General features: G+C 44.9%; 1 protein-coding gene across 3 annotated transcripts in view; it reads right to left on the reverse strand.

Annotated features, from left to right (window-relative positions):
* tpte (transmembrane phosphatase with tensin homology) overlaps positions 1-17,831 on the reverse strand; it is a 111,787-nt gene that overhangs the window by 30,812 nt on the left and 63,144 nt on the right. For all 3 annotated transcript variants that reach the window (XM_085999420.1, XM_085999419.1, XM_085999418.1), the window contains one exon: positions 2,813-2,873. In XM_085999420.1, coding sequence (XP_085855546.1) covers positions 2,813-2,873 — 61 coding nt within the window. The remainder of the gene's footprint in view (positions 1-2,812; positions 2,874-17,831) is intronic.

Consider the following 17,831-nt stretch of genomic DNA (forward strand, 5'->3'; position numbering starts at 1 on the left):
AGTGAAGTTTGATTATACATTGTTTTGGACTGCATGAAGTTCCAGAGCAAGGTTAGACAAGCATGTAACAAAAGGCAGAGTGGTTTTAATGGGGGATTTTAACTTTCATATAGTTTGGGATAAGCAGACTAGCACCGGTCAGAAAGGTAGTGACTTTGTTGAGTGTGTCCAGGATAGTTATCTACAACAATATGTCCTAGAGGCAACAAGGGGGAAAGCCATATAGATTTAGTAATGAGCAATGAGCCAGATTTCGTTAACAGCCTAACTGTGCATGACCATTTATCCAATAACGATCAAAACATGTTAGAGTTCAACGTAGTGTTTGAAAGAGATTCTAGATTTGGGCAAGACCGACTTCCACAGAGACTGTCCATAGTAAACTGAGCAAATCTGTTAATGGGTAAAACGACAGAAGATCAGCGGGAGATGTTCAAAACATAATTTAAGGTGATACAGAACCAGTTCATAACCCTAAGGGGCAAGATCTCTACTTGCCCAAAAAAAGCCATGGACGATTAAAGAGGTAAGGGGCAGCATAAAACAAAGAAAAAACATACAAAAATGCAAAAAAATACCTCAGATGCTGGCAAATGGGAAAGATACAAAGAACAGCAAAGGGTCACAAAACAGATAGCAAGAGCTACAAAAAGAGTGTATGAAAGGAAACTTGCAAGGGATATCAAAATCAAAGAATTTTTACAATTATATTAGGAAAAAGAGGGTAGTCAGGAGCAATGTTGGCCCATTAAAAACTGAAAGCAGTGATATTGTCAATGATAATAAGGAAATGGCGGACATGTTGAATAATTAATTTGCGTTAGTATTTACAGTAAAGGAAGAGCAGAGCATGCCAGAAATCCCAAGGAAACTAAATCAGAGAAAGGGACTCAATAAAATTAATGCAAGTAAAATAACAGTAATGAAGAAAATAATGGCACTAAAGAGTGACAAATCCCCAGGACCAGATGGTTTCCATCCCAGGGTTTTAAATGAAGTAGATGAGCACATTTCAGGTGCCCTAACTCTAATCTTCCAAAGTTCTCTCGATTCAGGAACCGTTCCTTTAGATTGGAAAATTGCGCATGTCACTCCGCTATTTAAGAATGGTGAGAGGGGTTAACCAGGGAACTATAGACCAGTTAGCTTAACATCTGTTGTCGAGAAATTGCTAGAGTCTATAATTAAGGATAGGGTGACTGAACACCTCAAAAATTTCAGTTGATCAGAGAGAGCCAGCATGGATTTGTGAAAGGTAGGTCATGCCTGACAAACCTGATTGAAATTTTTTGAGGAGGTGACTGAAGTAGTGGACAGGGGAATGTCTATGGATGTTATTTATATGAATTACCAGAAGGCATTTAATAAAGTCCCACATAAGAGACTATTATCTAAGGTAGAAGCCCACAGAATTGAGGGCAAATTATTGACCTGGTTAGGAAATTGGCTGTGCGGCAGGAGACAGGCAGTAAGGATAATGGGTAGGTAATCAAATTGACAGGAGGTGACTAGTGGTGTCCCGCAGGGATCTTTGTTGGGGCCTCAACTGTTCACAGTATTTATTAATGACTTAGATGATGGCATAGAAAGTCATATAACCATATTTGCCGATGACACAAGATAGGCGGCATTGCAGATGAAAGCATAAAATTACAAAGTGATCGACAGATTAAGTGAATGAGCAAAATTGTGCAAATGGAGGTCATCCACTTTGGACCTAAAAAATAGGGTACTTTCTAAATGGTGAAAAGCTAAAAAGAGTGGTGTTTAAAAGAGACTTGGTTCATTAAAATGTCATGAACAGGTACAGAAAATAATTTTAAAAGGTTAATGGAATGCTGGCCTTTATACCTGGAGGACTAGAATACAAGTAGTTATGCTGCAGCTGTACAAAGCCCGGATTAGACCGCACCTGGAGTACTGTGAGCAGTTCTGGGCATCACACCTTAAGAAGGATATATTACACAAATTAGGATTGTATTCCCTTGAATTTAGAAGGTTAAGGGGTGATCTGACTGAAGTTTTCAAGATATTAAGGGGAACAGATAGGATTGAGAGAGAGAAACTATTTCCGCTGGTTGTGGATTCTAGAACTAGGGGGCAGACACAGACACAGACAGTTTGGAACAGTCTTCCACAAACAGCAGTTGATGCTAGACCAATTATTAATTTTAAATCAGAGATAGATAGATTTTTGTTAACCAAAGGTTAAATCTCATTGATTGGCAGAACATGCTCAAGGGGTTTAATGATCCTATGTTTTTCCTGGAGCCAGCCACACAAGACTATTTCATTATTGGGGAAATTTTGCTGCCAATATTGTTTTTTTGCAATAAACAGTCAAGTTCCTCCTAAATAATTTTTGTGGCTTAATTGTCCCAGAAGACATTAGAAGTGATTAGCAAGCTAATGCTTAACAAGAAGCATAAAGACTTATTATCTTCACAAATCGGTTTGGTAGAAAGAGCCATGTACCTTTTGTCATGTGTAAAGATAAAGTGCATTATTAGGTCACTTTTGCATGACATTTATGAAAGAGGGGTTAAATTAGCATCTCCAACTATTACACCCCATTAGATCAGCATTTTGTCCAACCTTATCCAGGCCAGTCTGCTGACAAACTGTGCTGTGAACACATGCTTACTTAAGAGGAAACGATGTCCAAGTCAAATAGTTTTTTCCACTTAATATATGGAGTTTACATTCCTCCTATTTGTTGGACCTGGATTCAAAATTCTTACAAAAAAAATCAACATTTTCATTATGTATTAAACTTCCAATTTTCAAAAAGCCCCTAAAAGACCATACTTACTGCAAAGGTTATAGACTTTATAGTGATCTTTGTGCTTGGTGTCAAAAAATCTTGCAACTTCCTGTGAATACATTTTAGATTAGTGACTCCTCAATTAAAGCAAATATCTACAATACTTTTGCGTCTGCTCTGAAACTTATTTTAAGTAACATTTTGCTATTGGCATCAGTAAGGAACATATGGCCGTGTCACAGTATATACATAGAATAAGAGTTTCAATACTATATAAAATTATATACATATTGCATCATGATACAATAAGAAGTCCCCAATGAAATGTCACAATACCTAGTTTTGGGGGTTTCTCATCAAGGGGTATGGGGAGAGAGGGGGAATATGGTATTGAGATAGAGGATCAGCCATCGAAGGGCCGAATGGCCTACTCCTATTTTTCTATGTTTCATTCTTTCAAAGCATTGTATCTAATGCCTACAACTTTAATAGCCAGCCAATTATACAAAAGTGGAGAATGTGATACTATTACAATGGTGGCCACATCATTTCCTTCAAGGCTTCAGTTTAACGTCCCTTTATAACAGCACTTCTAACAATGCAGCACAGTACTGCACTGAAGTGTCAGCCAAGATGATGCGCTCAAATCATGGGGTGGGGCTTGAATCTGCTGGAGAAAAGTGCGCTACCGCAGAACCACGGTAGTGAAAAATAAAAACCCTGACCACAATACATACAAAATGAGTGCTCCAGATCAGAGAGCATGAAAGGAGGGAATCATATGTGGAGGGTACAGCACCATTATAAAAAGAACACGAGGAAAGGCCTTTCAGCCCACTTCATCTAGAAGATTTTTTTTGGATTGAGGGGGGGGGGGGGGGGGGGCGATAGAAAACCAAGATTTAAAAAAAAGTCAGTATCTGCTGATCCTCTGCTTCAAAAAGGAAATTAAGTTCCTTACATTACTGCCTTGAAAGAAAAAAAAAATCAATTAGTGCTACAGATATCCGTTTTCAATCCATTTGCTCACAGATATCAACCCAGCTCTCTAAAATAAAAAAGGTATTAAATGACCCTGAATCAAACTCACTTCTCAGGGGTCTAATCACAAGCCAACGCTTCCAGTCAAGCCTAAACCTCACTTTTTAAAAAATATATAAACTTCAACTTTCGCTCGAGCCCCCTCAATTATTTCTCCAGGAAAAATATTTAGTTACTTGATTCGTGCTTCATATGAGGAAGACCATGTTGAACTTTAATTAGCCAATATATTCTTTGTTCAACCTCCATATTATGGCAAACTAGTCCAATTAAAAAAAAATGTAAGTGAACACTTAAGGGAGCTTGGAACACAGCGATCGTTATCCCACAGAGCACTCATTTTAAGCAGTCAGATTAAGACAATATGCAGCCTTTCATAATCTTCATTTTCAATGTAGTCAAAATGGAGGAGAGTCAAGAGGAACCCATGGCATACGTTCCCTTGAGGTGCACTTTGTAGGTGTAGAGGTGAAACTCCTGGCTAAACAGCAGCACAAAAAATCCCAATTCATTTACTTACATACATGGTAATATAATTATCTCAACTTCTTTTGGTTTAACAAAAATAACTAGATTGGGGACTATCCTTGGTTTAAGCCAAGGCCCTACAAAATTCTCTTTGGAGGGACCACAAGAGCAGGCAATAAAGTAGACATTTTATAATCCTGTAAAATAGAAAATTTCAAACAAAAACTAGGGGTAATTTCCCCAAGGACATACTGGCAGCAGGGAACCATGCTCGCGTATACTTGGACAGGGCAGAACGGAGACAAAATGGTAAGTTTTCCAAGCATCACGTACCATTTTGTCTCCGTTCTGCCTATCCAAGTATCACATACAATATGGTGGGTCAATATCAAAGCAGGAGCCTCATTGGACGTGCCGAGACAAAAAAACAAGTTGTAGCTTAAAGACTGATCACACAAAAGCACAAACTCAAACAAGGCAGAGCTAAACAGGGCCCAAGTCCCAGCTAGGGACAATGGGATAAGTGAAAAGAGCAATGTGTGGAAAATGGAGCTTGAAGTCACCAATATTCTTCCACTGAGCTATTGCCAATGGAGGGTGGCAAGTTTCAAATCAATAGTTGACATGTTCAACAATGATAGGGAACGTAGAATTGTGTGTCCAAGCTATATATGCTGAACAATTTTGTGAAGTTGTTATTTGTTGTCGTCATTTCTCTGCATCTACCAGCAGTATGAGGATTAGAGAGAAACCTACAAAAGGCTGAATAAACTAGTTGTCATTTTGAAGGCAAGCATACAAAACACAAAAATGTGAACATATTCCTGTGCTAAATAAGCTTTAAGCACTGGTGTCAACAAAGGGAGGCGGAAAAATCCTAGACGTGCAAATCCAGAATAAGGACTTATATATCCATGAGCTGGGTATAAAGCACTGCAAGGGCGTAAAGTCAAAATTGTGCCCATCTCTCCTCTCCAGGCATCCTTCATTTAAGCAATAACCTATTCATTTATACAAAAGGCTGAATAAATTGTTTAATTGTGTATTTCAGGAAGAAATACTGGACATTTCAAGTAAGTCAGACAGAACACACTTTAGCCATTGGTTTCTTCATATACTGTACTTTACAACATCATTTGCACTTTAAAAATTGCTTGGGTGCTGGGTTTTCCTCCCCCTATCCATTTCCCTCCCAACAGGGGAAAAAACATGCACCATTTCTTAGCTGACGAGACGACCACTGAACCATCAAAACTGTTTAGCAGAAAGGACACCATATGGAGAGGGACAAGTGAGTTTGTTAATTTCAGAACTATTTCAGTAAGTTTTTAAAAAAGAGATTTTTTTTCCGTTTGATGGATCAGTAAAAAAAATGATAAGTCTCCTTTAACAATCCAAATTCCCAATTTCAGGTCTTGAGATGCACAAGCATCACATTCATGATGGAAGCATTCCATCTTTTACATAATGTATGCAACACACAAGCCAATGCCACACCCGATTTATGGCACAATACACGCACAGAATGTTATATATTTTTTGCAAAATGTTCTTGCGTTGTGGGCAATGCTTTCAAAGCCACATTTATTGCCCAGCCCTAGTTGCCCAGAGAAGGTGACATTGGCCTTTGCTGAACTGCTGCTATCCTTGTGATAGTATTAGGTAGGTAATTCCAGGAATTTGACCAATGATGATGAAGGAACAGCAATACATGTACAAGCCAGGATGGTGTGCAACTTGGAAGGGAACTTGCAGGTGGTTGTGTTCCCACGACATTGCTGCTCATCCTTCTTGGTGGCAAAGGTCACAGGGCTGGGAGGGGGTGCCAAAGTAAACTTGGCAAGTTGCTGCAGTGCATCTTGTAGATAGTATGTATTGCTGCCACAGTGGAGAATAGAGCTCAGTAGCATGGGCACCAAATAGACTGCTTTGTCCTGAATGGTGACAAGCTTTCAGGAAAAGCTGGCAGAGAGGCATGACTGCAAGGAGTCAAGAAGTGAGCCACTTGGCAGAGTACCCAGCCTCTGCCATGTTCTGGTAACCAGTGTCGATGTGACTGGTCCAGTTAAGCTTCTAGCCAACGGTGACACTAAGGATATTACCATAGAAGGTCAGGGGAGGTGTTTTGGAAGTTTTCATTTTGGAGATGGTCATTGCCTGGCTCATATCTGACAAATGTGTTACCTACCACTTATCAGCCCAAGTCTGGATTTGTTCATGACCCGTGTATGGTGGCACGAGTTGCCTGTTTTTGGAGTTGTGAATAGAGCCAAATATGAAAATTGAGTGCAAACAGGCCCATTCCCGATCTCATGATAGAGGGAAGATCATTGATGAAGCAGGTGAAGATGTTTGGGTCAAGAATGCTGCCTTGAAGCACTCATGTTCTGAGGCCACAATGATTGGGCTACAACAACCACAACCTAACTTCAATGGGATGCGAAAGGATCTAGCCAGGGTAAAATGGAACCAAAGACTGACAAGACAAACTGTAACGGAATAATCGGTGATCTTTAAGGAGGGGATGTCCCAAGTACAGGCTAGGTACATTCCAATAAGAGGGAAGGGTAAGGGAACCAAAGCAAGGGCTCCTTGGATGATGAGGGAGATAGAGAAGATGATGAAACAAAAAAAAGGGTGTATGAGGCATGTCAGATGAATTCTTCAAGGGAGAACCAGACGAAATACAATAAATTGAGGGGGGAAATTAAATTGAAAATAAGATTGGCAAAGAGCGAATATGAGAGTAGAATGGCAGTTAACATAAAAGGGAACCCAAAAATCTTCTACCGGCATGTAAACAGTAAGCGGGTAGTAAGAGGTGGGGTGGGGCCTATTAGGGACAAAGATGGTGTTATATGCTTGCGCAGGGCAAGGCTAGAATACTCAATGAATACTTTGTATCGGTGTTTACTAATGAGGTGGATGCTGACAAAATAAAATTGGCAGAAGTGGAAAAGGTAGAAGCAATGGAAGGGGTGAAAATTGATAGATAGGATGTACTAAAAAGGCTGTATATGCTTAGAGTGGATAAGTCGCCTGGTCCAGATGGCTTGCATCTCAGGTTGCCAATAGAATTGGGGGAAGAGATAGCGGAAGGGCTTGCCATAATTTTCCAATCTTCCCTAGATGCAGGGGAGGTGCCTGAGGATTGGAAAGTGGCAAATGTGACACCATTTTTCAAGAAAGGATGCAAGGACAATCCTAGTAACTACAAGCCGGTCAGCTTAACATCAGTGGTGGGTAAAGTTTTAGAAACAATAATCAAGGAATATATTAACAGTCACTTGGAGAGGTTTAAGCTAATTAAGGAGAGCCAACACAGATTTGTAAAAGGCAGATCGTGTTTGGCTAATCTAATTGAATTTTTTGACTAAGTAACAGGGACGATTGATGAAGGGAATGCAATGGATGTTGTCTACATGGATTTTCGGAAGGCGTTTGACAAAGTACCACATAGAAGGCTGGTTAACAAAATTGAGGCTCATGGAATAGGTGGGTCAGTGGCAGCTTGGATAAGGAATTGGCTTAAAGGACAGAAAACAGTGAGTTGGGTCAGTGCTGGGGTATATATATAAATTTGCCGATGACACCAAACTTGGGGGTGTGGCAAACAGTAAGGAGGATACCAATCGACTGCAACAGGACATAGAAAGGCTAGCAGAATGGGCAGACAAGTGGCAGATGGAATTTAATAGAGAAGTGTGAGGTGATGCATTTTGGCAGAAGGAACAGAGAGGCAATATACACTTAATGGCACAGTTTTAAAGAGTGTGCAGGGACAGAGGGACCTGGGAGTTAATATACATAGGTCCCTGAAAGTGGCAGGGCATATTTCTCAAATTTCTGTCCACGGATGTTGCCTGACCTGCTGAGTTTTTCCAGCATTTTCTGTTGTTATTTCGGATTTCCAACATCCGCAGTATTTTGCTATCATATTGAGAGAGTGGTTGGCAAAGCATATGGGATCTTGGGCTTCATAAATAGAGGTATTGAGTATAAAAGTAGAGAAGTTATGCTGAACCTTTATAAATCGCTGGGTAGGCCACAACTGGAGTATTGCGTCCAGTTCTGGTCACCACACTTTAGGAAGGATGTGAAGGCCCTTGAGAGGGTGCAGAGGAGATTTACCAGAATGGTTCTGGGAATGGGGGAATCTTAGCTACAAGGACAAGTTGGAGAAGCTGGATTTGTTTTCATTAGAGCAAAGGATGTTATGGGGTGATTTGATAGAGGTGTACAAGATTATGACGGGTTTGGATAGGCTAGACGGGGAAAGGCTGTTCCTGTAATGTATATACCTTTAAGGGGGGAACTATCTTTTACAGCTCATGTATACTGCAGTACCGGCAGTGACCACACCTGTATATAGCACTGAGTAGTAATCTGTACAGATCAGTTCCAGTGTGAGCCACGTTTAGTAAACACCTGTTGTACCGTTCTCCTGCAAGTTCGAACCTACCTGCAACTCTGCATCACTTCCCAGGAATTCGTTCCTGGAGATCAGTGGATTGGAGGTCAAGGCCAGAGACTCGGGCGTCGACCACGGGCAACAGCCCAGTCATCCAGCAGAGACGCGAGAATTGTGGGGGAGGCTGTCGCGAGCCAGGCTTGGCTTTCAAGTCGAGGTGGTCCAGCGAAACGGGCTGGCAACAGGTAGTGCGCAGACCCTTCCCGGACAGCGGCGGGCTAGAGCTCGACCGAGTGGCACAGCAAAGGGCCGAGCAGCGTCGACGGGGGAGAGGGCAGAGCGCACAGCCGGTGTTCAGGGTCCGAGCAGCGTCACAGAGAGACAGAGAGACAGAGGCACAGAAACCCGCGAGGCGCCGCCATTGCCACGAGGACCTCCGAGAGCGGCGTTGGCAGCAGCGCAGGAGAAGCGCGCGAAACCTACAGGGCGCCGCCATTGCCACGAGAACCGCCGGGAGCGGCATCGGCAGCAGCGGGAGAGGAAGGAAAGCACGGGAGACGCCATTTTAAGCCATTGGGAGACACCATTTTAAACCACACCCAAAATGCCAAAGAGTGGCAGTATCACCACATTTGACGATGAAGTCGAAGATTGGACTACATATGTCAAACGAATAGAGGTATGCTGCAAAGCAAATGAGGTGTCAGATGACAAGAAAGCGTCGGTAATGTTAAATTTAATGGGTGCAAAGATGTATGGTTTATGACGAAATCTAGTAACCCCAACGAAGCCAATGGAAAAGAGTTTTGAAGACATAGTAACGATACTACAGGAACATTTAAACCCCACACCACTGCTGATAGTAGAAAGATTCAAGTTTCACAAACGGAACCAGCATAAGGATGAAAGCAATGCTGATTATTTAACAGAACTGCGCAAACTATCGAAACACTGCCAGTTTGGAGCGGGACTGGCAGATACCTTAAGGGACAAGTTTGTGTGTGGGCTTCAAAGTGAAGGAACCCAGAAACGGCTTTTATCTGAAAAGGACCTTACGCTGGAAAAGGCTTTCAGCATTGCGGTATCATATGAAGCAGCAGCACGGGGCGCTGCAGAGATACAACAGAGACCGCAAGAATATGGCACAAACGAAATGTCATAAGGAACAGAGAAGTGCTATCGCTGCGGCAGAACAACACACGACCAGAATGATTGCTGGTTCAAAGACAAAGTGTGCAGACAGTGTGGAAAAGTACGACACATAGCACGAGTCTGCAGGTCGGGAAAGAAAACCAGCAATAAGAAACCTACTAAAGGAAAGTACAAGAAGGTACATAAGATGACGGAGAATAGTTCAGACGAACAAAAGAGTGATAACAACTCCGAAAGCATGGAACTGAGTTGCCTGAAACTACATGTGATCACAACGGAGGATCACTGAACCATTTGGGTCACTCTCAAGATAGCAGGAGTCCAGGTAAAGATGGAATTGGACACAGGATCAGCCCTAACAGTCATAAACCGACGGGACTACGAGCGGCTATTCTCACACATACCCTTGAGACACAAAAATTATTTTGAAGACGTACACGGGGCAAAAAGTCTACCCCAAAGGAAAAATAAGGGTGACCGTTATATATAACGGTAAGGAAACACCAAAACTAGACCTGTATGTATTGCAAGATGGAGGACCACCATTACTGGGACGTGAATGGATCTGGAAAATACAACTGGTTTGGCATTCCATACAGGCACTGACTGTGGCTGACAAAAAGGATGACGACGTCACACCTGGGCGACTGTCAAAGATCCTGACACGAAAGAAGTGTTCCAGCAAGGACTCGGAACACAAAGGCATGACAGCGATGATTAAAATTGAAGAAAACGCAAGCCCAAATTTTTTTTTAAGGCCAGACCGGTACCTTAGGCGATCCGCCCAGCCGTCAAAGCAGAGCTGGAGAGTCTGGAACATTCAGGTGTACTGTCCAAGGTAGACTGGAGCGAGTGGGCTACACCCATCGTCCCGGTGATGCAAAGGTCGTTGAGCAGCACGCCTGGGGAACCAAGGAAGGTTCACATCTGTGGGGACTTTAAGGTAACAGTGAACCCGGTCCTTCACACCGTACAATATCCACTTCCGCAGATTGAAGATATTTTCGCCTCACTATCTGGAGGGGAACGCTTCACTAAGATTGATCTGGCCCAGGCGTATCTGCAAATGGAGGTAGAAGAAGCATCAAAAAAATACCTCACAATCAACACCCATAAAGGTCTCTACCAATACAACTGGCTGGTATTCGGGGTAGCATCAGCTCCGGCTATTTGGCAGAGGGCGATGGAACAAGTCCTGCAAGGGATCCCAGGGACCCAGTGTTATTTGGACGACATCCTGGTCACGGGCGAAAATGACAATGATCACCTTGCTAACCTGGAGCAGGTGCTCACTAGATTGCAGGAATATGGGCTCGGAGCTAACCGCCCCAAATGCGAGTTTTTTAGAAAACAGATCTCGTATTGTGGCCACGTTATCGAGAAAGAGGGGTTACATAAGTCCCCAGAGAAGACTGAGGCAGTAGACAAGGCTCCAGCACCGGAAAATATGTGTCACAACGGAGGTCGTTCCTCGGGCTGGTAAACTACTACCATAAGTTCTTGCCAAATTTGTCTACAATACTACACCCACTGAACACCCTGCTGCAAACTGGGGTGCCATAGAAGTGGAGTGACGAATGTAGACGAGCTTTCCGGAAGAGCAAAACACTAATCACATCGAAAGAGGTATTGGCCCATTACAACCCAGCATTACCAATTCGGTTGGCATGTGATGCGTCACCCTACGGCATTGGAGCGGTGCTGTCGCACAAATTCTCAGACGGCTCAGAGAGGCCAATAGCCTTTGCGTCACGATCACTAACCTCAGCCGAGCGTAACTACGCCCAGATTGACAGGGAGGCCCTCAGCCTAGTGTGGGGAGTGAAAAAGTTCAATCACTATCTGCACGGGCAGAAATTCACCTTGCTGACTGATCACCAGCCTCTTGTCTCCATTTTTAATCCAAAGAAGGGCGTTCCAGTGATGACTGCGCAACGACTACAAAGATGGTCACTTTTTCTAGGGGCGCACTACTATGAGATTGAATATAAGGGCACGAAACAGCATGGAAATGCTGATGGGCTATCACGCCTGCCACTGCCTACTGCGGAGGAAGCACCAGCAGTGGATCCTGTCGAAATATTCCATTCGACTATAGTTGAATACCTACCGGTAACGAACGCTTGTATCGAAAAGGAAACCCGAAATGACCCGACACTGTCTCGGGTATATGATTTGACGGTGAAGGGATGGCCAGCACATGGCGACTCACTGTTGCCAGCATTCTCGACAAGGAGAGAACAGCTGTCAGTGTGCCGGGGGACCTTGATGTGTGGATCCCGAGTGGTAATTCCACCCAAGTTAAGGGATAGAGTGCTCAATGAGCTTCATGAGGGTCATCTGGGAGGGGTAAAAATGAAAAGCCTAGCCAGGGCTTGTGTGGTGGCCGGGAATCGATAAACAAATCGAGGACCTGACCAAGAGCTGCTCAGGATGCCAGAAAGTCCAAAATGCACCACCACAGGCCCCTCTACACCCATGGGAGTGGCCCTCATCTCCATGGCAACGGGTGCATATTGATTTTGCTGGTCCATTCATGGACTCAATGTTTTTAATAGCCGTGGATGCGCACTCAAAATGGCCCGAGGTCATCAAAATGTCCTCCACCACCACGGAGAAAACTATTGCAGTCCTACGGACCATTTTTGCCAGGAATGGCTCGCCAGAACAGATTTGCTCTGACAACGGACCACAGTTTGTGTCCGAAGTGTTCCGGAGGTTCTTGAAAAAGAATGGGGTAAGACATTACACATCCGCCCCGTATCATCTAGCCACAAATGGATTGGCTGAGAGGTTCGTACAAACCTTTAAGGCGGCAATAAAGGCTATGTACAATGACAACATTCCGCTGCAGCACAAGGTGGACAATTTCCTGTTCGCCTACCGGAATGTGACACGTGCAGTCACCAACCAGGCCCCAGCAATGATGTTCTTTAACCGAAGGTTAAGATCTCGTCTGGATTTGCTCAGACCAAACGTACGAAGAGAGGTTGAGAGAAAGCAATTCCAGCACATCCATGAGAAGCCAACAAGGAGCTTCAATGTAGGGCAACCAGTCTTGGCCCGTGACTACCGAACAGAAAAATGGCAGCCAGGAACGATATGCACACGGCAGGGCCCACTAATGTACACAGTGGACGTTGGGGAAGAGCATCGTGAGACGCCATGCTGACCAGATTCTAGAGTCACAGGAACAAGTCAACCCCATGCCTCGCCCATACGTACCTGGTGATGAACCCGACGTACAAGTCGCATCTACCCCAGAAACAGTAGCATCAGAAGCTGATGAACCAACCGACGACAGGGGGCCAGAATCGCCTCCGCACCAAGAGCAAGACACTCGGGAAAGGCGCTATCCAGAAAGGATCAGGAAGCCTCCCCAAAGACTGAATTTATAAATAGACTATTTTCAGCTAATGTTGCATGTTAAAAGTGTTAATTGTAATTAGCTTGATATTTAATTGTTAAATGAGTGTTATGGTACTGTTAATCTAAAAAGGGGAGGAATTGTCATGTATATACCTTTAAGGGGGGGAACTATTTTTTACAGCTCATGTATACTGCAGTACCGGCAGTGACCACACCTGTATATAGCACTGAGTAGTAATCTGTACAGATCAGTTCCAGTGTGAGCCACGTTTAGTAAACACCTGTTGTACCGTTCTCCTGCAGTCTGTGTCTTATTATACACAGACACAACAGTTCCCACTAGTTGATGGTACAAGGAATAGGGGACACAGATTTAAGGTTTTGGGCAAGAGATACAGGGGAGATGTGAGGAAAAACTTTTTTTTACGCAGCGAGTGGTGAGGACCTGGAACTCGCTGCCGACAAAAGTGGTGGAAGCGGAGACACTCAATGTTTTCAACGGGAGACTGGATAGGCACTTGAGGGAAATAAACTTGCAGGGCTACGGGGATAGAGCAGGGAAATGGGACTGACTGGATTGCTTCAGAGAGCCGGCACGGACTCGATGGGCCGAATGACCTCCTTCTGCGCCGTTATGACTCTTTGGTGGAAAAGTTTGGTTGCTTTGCATCTCCCGTTAGCACCCCAAGAGGGCGCTAATGGGGTGCAAAGCAACTAGCGCCCGGGCGCAGCAATGTTTGCGCCGCTCGTGAAATTGACCAGACATTTTGCGGCGGCACTAAACACTACTGCCACGATCTCCTGCGCCCGCAGATCGTGACATCAGTCGAGCGTGCAACGCCCCAGACCAAATATTAAGTGGCGCCCCCTGTCTTACCACCTGCCGCTAGCAACGACAGGTTGAGGGGAGCGTTTTGCAGTCGGGAACGGACTGGGGGAGCGTTATTTAAAGGCGACCGCTTCCTGCCTTCTTTTGTCGGCGACATTTTTGCACCACGCAGTGAGAGAGAGCGAGCGAGCACGAGAGAGCGAGCCTGACTTCTGGAGAGATTCAATGCTGCGTGAAGGAGTTTTGGGTACCGAGCAGCACGTCGCAGGTTAATTTTGATTTGACCTTCCTTGCATCGATTTAGAAGAGAAGAGACTGTGGGGGCTGCTCTCAGAGCTCTTTCCCTGGGCGCCTCCATTGTTCTTTCCAGCAGATTTGATGTACAGGTCTCTCCAAGCCGAGATTCAAGGCTGCAATGAGCAGGGTGTGGATGGAGAGCAAGATCGACCCTCCCTTTTAAGAACTGGCCAGCGCCAGTGTGTCTGTGTTCCATTGCTGACTGACATCACATGAGCTTTGCCAGCGCTCTGAGGTAGCACCTCGCTCCTCGGCGTTAGCGCCAAGAGAGGTGTGTAGCGCCTGCTTTAGCGCTCCAATCACCTCCAGGGGAGATAGAAGCCAAGTTTGCAGTCGGAGGTGATAATTAGCGCCTGGTCGATAATTGCACCCCAAAAGGGGCGACACCTAATTTCTCCCCCTTTGACTCTATGACAACCATTTTCCTGTGCATTCAGCAGGGCTCCAATAAACAGAGGGTTTGGCCCGCCAGATATCCTCAGTTTTGCTAGGGCACTTTAGTATTATACTCAGTCAAATGCTGCCTTGATGTCAAGGGCAGCTATTCTCACACCTTTTCTCTCGTATTCAGCTCGTGTCCACATCTAGATGAATTCTGTGATGAGGTCAGGAGCCAAATGGTTCTGGTAGAAATGAACTGAGCATTGTCAAGCAGGTCATTGATGAGCAGGATGGCACTATGGATTACTTCTGCCATCTATTTGCTGATGATTGGGAAGAGGCTGGGTTAGATTTGTCCAGCTTTGAGTGTAGGACACACCTGGGCAATTTGCATCACTTGTCAGGTAGGTGCCAATGTCTTCGTTGTACGGGAGTTGAGCTTTGGATATAGCATTAACACTAACTAGTCAGAAAAAAATGGATGAGCACAATGCCATGAGTGAATTTGTCCATGCCCCACTTCAGTTCATCCAATTTGCCTTAATGATTTTGAAAGTAAGTGCAGCAGCAAAAGCCATGCCATCAACCTAACTCGAAAATATCGTCTAAACAACAAAAAGTTAAATACGATAGCAAAATACTGCGGATGCTGGAAATCCGAAATAACAACAGAAGACGCTGGAAGAACTCAGCAGGCCAGGCAACATCCGTGGAGAGAGAAACAGAGTCAACGCTTCAGGTCGAAACCCTTCTACAGAACTGAGAAAAAATGGCAGGAAATGAAACAGATTAAAAGGCAGTTTGGGGGCTGGGAAATGGGGGAGGGGATGAAAGAAGAGACATTAAGAGATATTCAAGGTGAGACGAGATGGTAATAGGACAGGTAAAGAAACAGACAGCGGCTCTAGATGAAGTGTGAAATGCGCTGGCAGAGTGAGAGACAGCTGCCATGTGGGAGAGAGAGAGAAAAGGAAAAGGCACAAACCAAAAGTGTGGATAAAAAAAATGAAAATATAATAGGGGCCGAGGTTATGATCGGAAATTGTTGAACTCGATATGGAGTCCGGAAGGCTGTAAAGTGCCTAATCGGAAGAGGAGGTGCTGTTCCTCGAGCTAGAAGGGTTTCGACCTGAAACGTTGACTCTCTCTCTCTCCACGGATGTTGCCTGGCCTGCTGAGTTTTTCCAGCGCCTTCTGTTGTTATTAAAAATTTAAATAGGCTGATTTAAAATGTTTGTTGAAGATTGAAAATGTTTGTTGAATCACCGGTTCTTAAGCAACCAGAAGCGGTCATCTCATTTATGTTTTACGGCTTAGTTGAGCAGAAGCCGTCACCTGTGTTGGCAGACCTGGACTGTGTTACCTCTGCCAACCACGAAGCAGTTGTTACACAAGATAGTATGGCATTAAAATAGCACGGCCTTGCATGGCAAGACCTTAGTGGAAACTAGCAGCAGCTGCCTGCATACTTCTACCTGCAAAGCTAAAATGACAACCTAGATTTGCTCTGCATTGCACATGCAGATCATCTTATGCCACAGCTTTTTGGAAATGGTTGTAAAAAAAAAACTATCGGTTGGCAAATAGCTTCACTCTCCTCATACAACTGGGGCAGAGTCTCAATAATGGTCTTAAATAAAATCAATAAAAGCAAATCCCAAGTTTGTTGAGTAGTTATCAATTTTTTTTTTTTTTTTTTTTTTAATAAATTGAAGCATTTTCTGAATTTACCCACTTTTTGGGGGGTCTAATTTCTCCCCTGCTAATTTTCACCCACTGTGTTTTCTCTTGGGGGCATGCTTTAGCAGGAGATTTTAAAAATAAAAGGCAAGCATTGGTCAACAATCCCTACACATTAGGAGACAAGAAAACTTTGGTAGGTCACTAAAAAAAGCAATTTTGTTTTTTTTTTAAAAAAAGGTAGGTTTTCTGGAAAATTCTTAATTAGACCAGTTCAAACAAAATCAAGAGACTGTGGCGTACCGATCACAGAAAGGACACAATCCGCTTTTCGGTCCGTAGACTATAAATCAGGCGTCATGCCTTTAAGAAGGATCACACCTTTAAGAAACTCGATCTGCAACATAGTTAAGCCCAGAGCGGGGGAGGAGCAGTCTAAGCTGTGGACTGATGAAAGACAGTCGGACTTGGTGTAGTCTCGGACGCCATTTTTGTGTTCAACATGTGGTCTCAACAATTAAACCTTTTCTGTTGAACCTCTCAGAGTTCAGTATATTTTGTTAGGAGTACGTAGACTCCTACATTGGTGACCCCGACGCTCAGGACGACTCCTAAGCGTAACCATGGCTGACACAAACGCAGTTTCTGTGAAGCTGCCGGAGTTCTGGGAGAACCTAGCCATCGCCTGGTTCCTTCAAGCTGAATCGCAATTCCGACTCCGCGGCATCACCGCCGACGCAACGACGTACGACTACCTCCTCGCCTCCCTGGGCAGCTCCACAATCACGAAAGTCTGGACAATACTACAAAACCCTTCGGAGGAAGGCAAGTACGCACATCTCAAGGCCGCGCTCCTTAAAAAATTCACAGCCTCCCAATTAGTGCGCAACTGCCACCTCCTCGACCTCCCGGGCCTCGGTGACTCCACGCCGTCAGACTTGCCCTCACACATGCTTGCTCTGACCGACGAGAAACCGCCCGGCTCCCTCTTCCGCACGCTCTTTATCCGCCAACTACCCCCCAGCATCGGCCCGGCGATCGTGGCGTCCAGCCTCACGGACCTCGAGGACCTGGCCGACAAAGCCGATAAGCTCCTGTCCGCCGGCTCCAACCACGCCGTTACCCCCGACCGGGCCTCCGCAGCGTCGGCGCACGCTCCACCCTCTATCGCGCGGCCACACAGCTCGGCCACGAGGCCCCCACGCCCTCCGACCCAGGGCTACTGCTACTTCCATACCCGGTTCGGCACACGGGCACACCGCTGCAGCCATCCCTGCACGTTTCCAACCGCCCCCACACCGGCCTACACGATGGCCGTGGGGCAAGCAGGCGCGCTGCTGTATGTTACGGACAGCGCCTCCGGACGCCGTTTCCTATGCGACACGGGCGCGCAGCATCATCTCTGCGTCCGCCCTCGAGATCCAGCGAGGCGGCCGCGG

This window comes from Somniosus microcephalus, chromosome 10 (assembly GCF_052327205.1).
Source record: "Somniosus microcephalus isolate GS21.2 chromosome 10, FLI_Smic_1.0, whole genome shotgun sequence".
NCBI classification, from domain to species: Eukaryota; Metazoa; Chordata; class Chondrichthyes; order Squaliformes; family Somniosidae; genus Somniosus; species Somniosus microcephalus.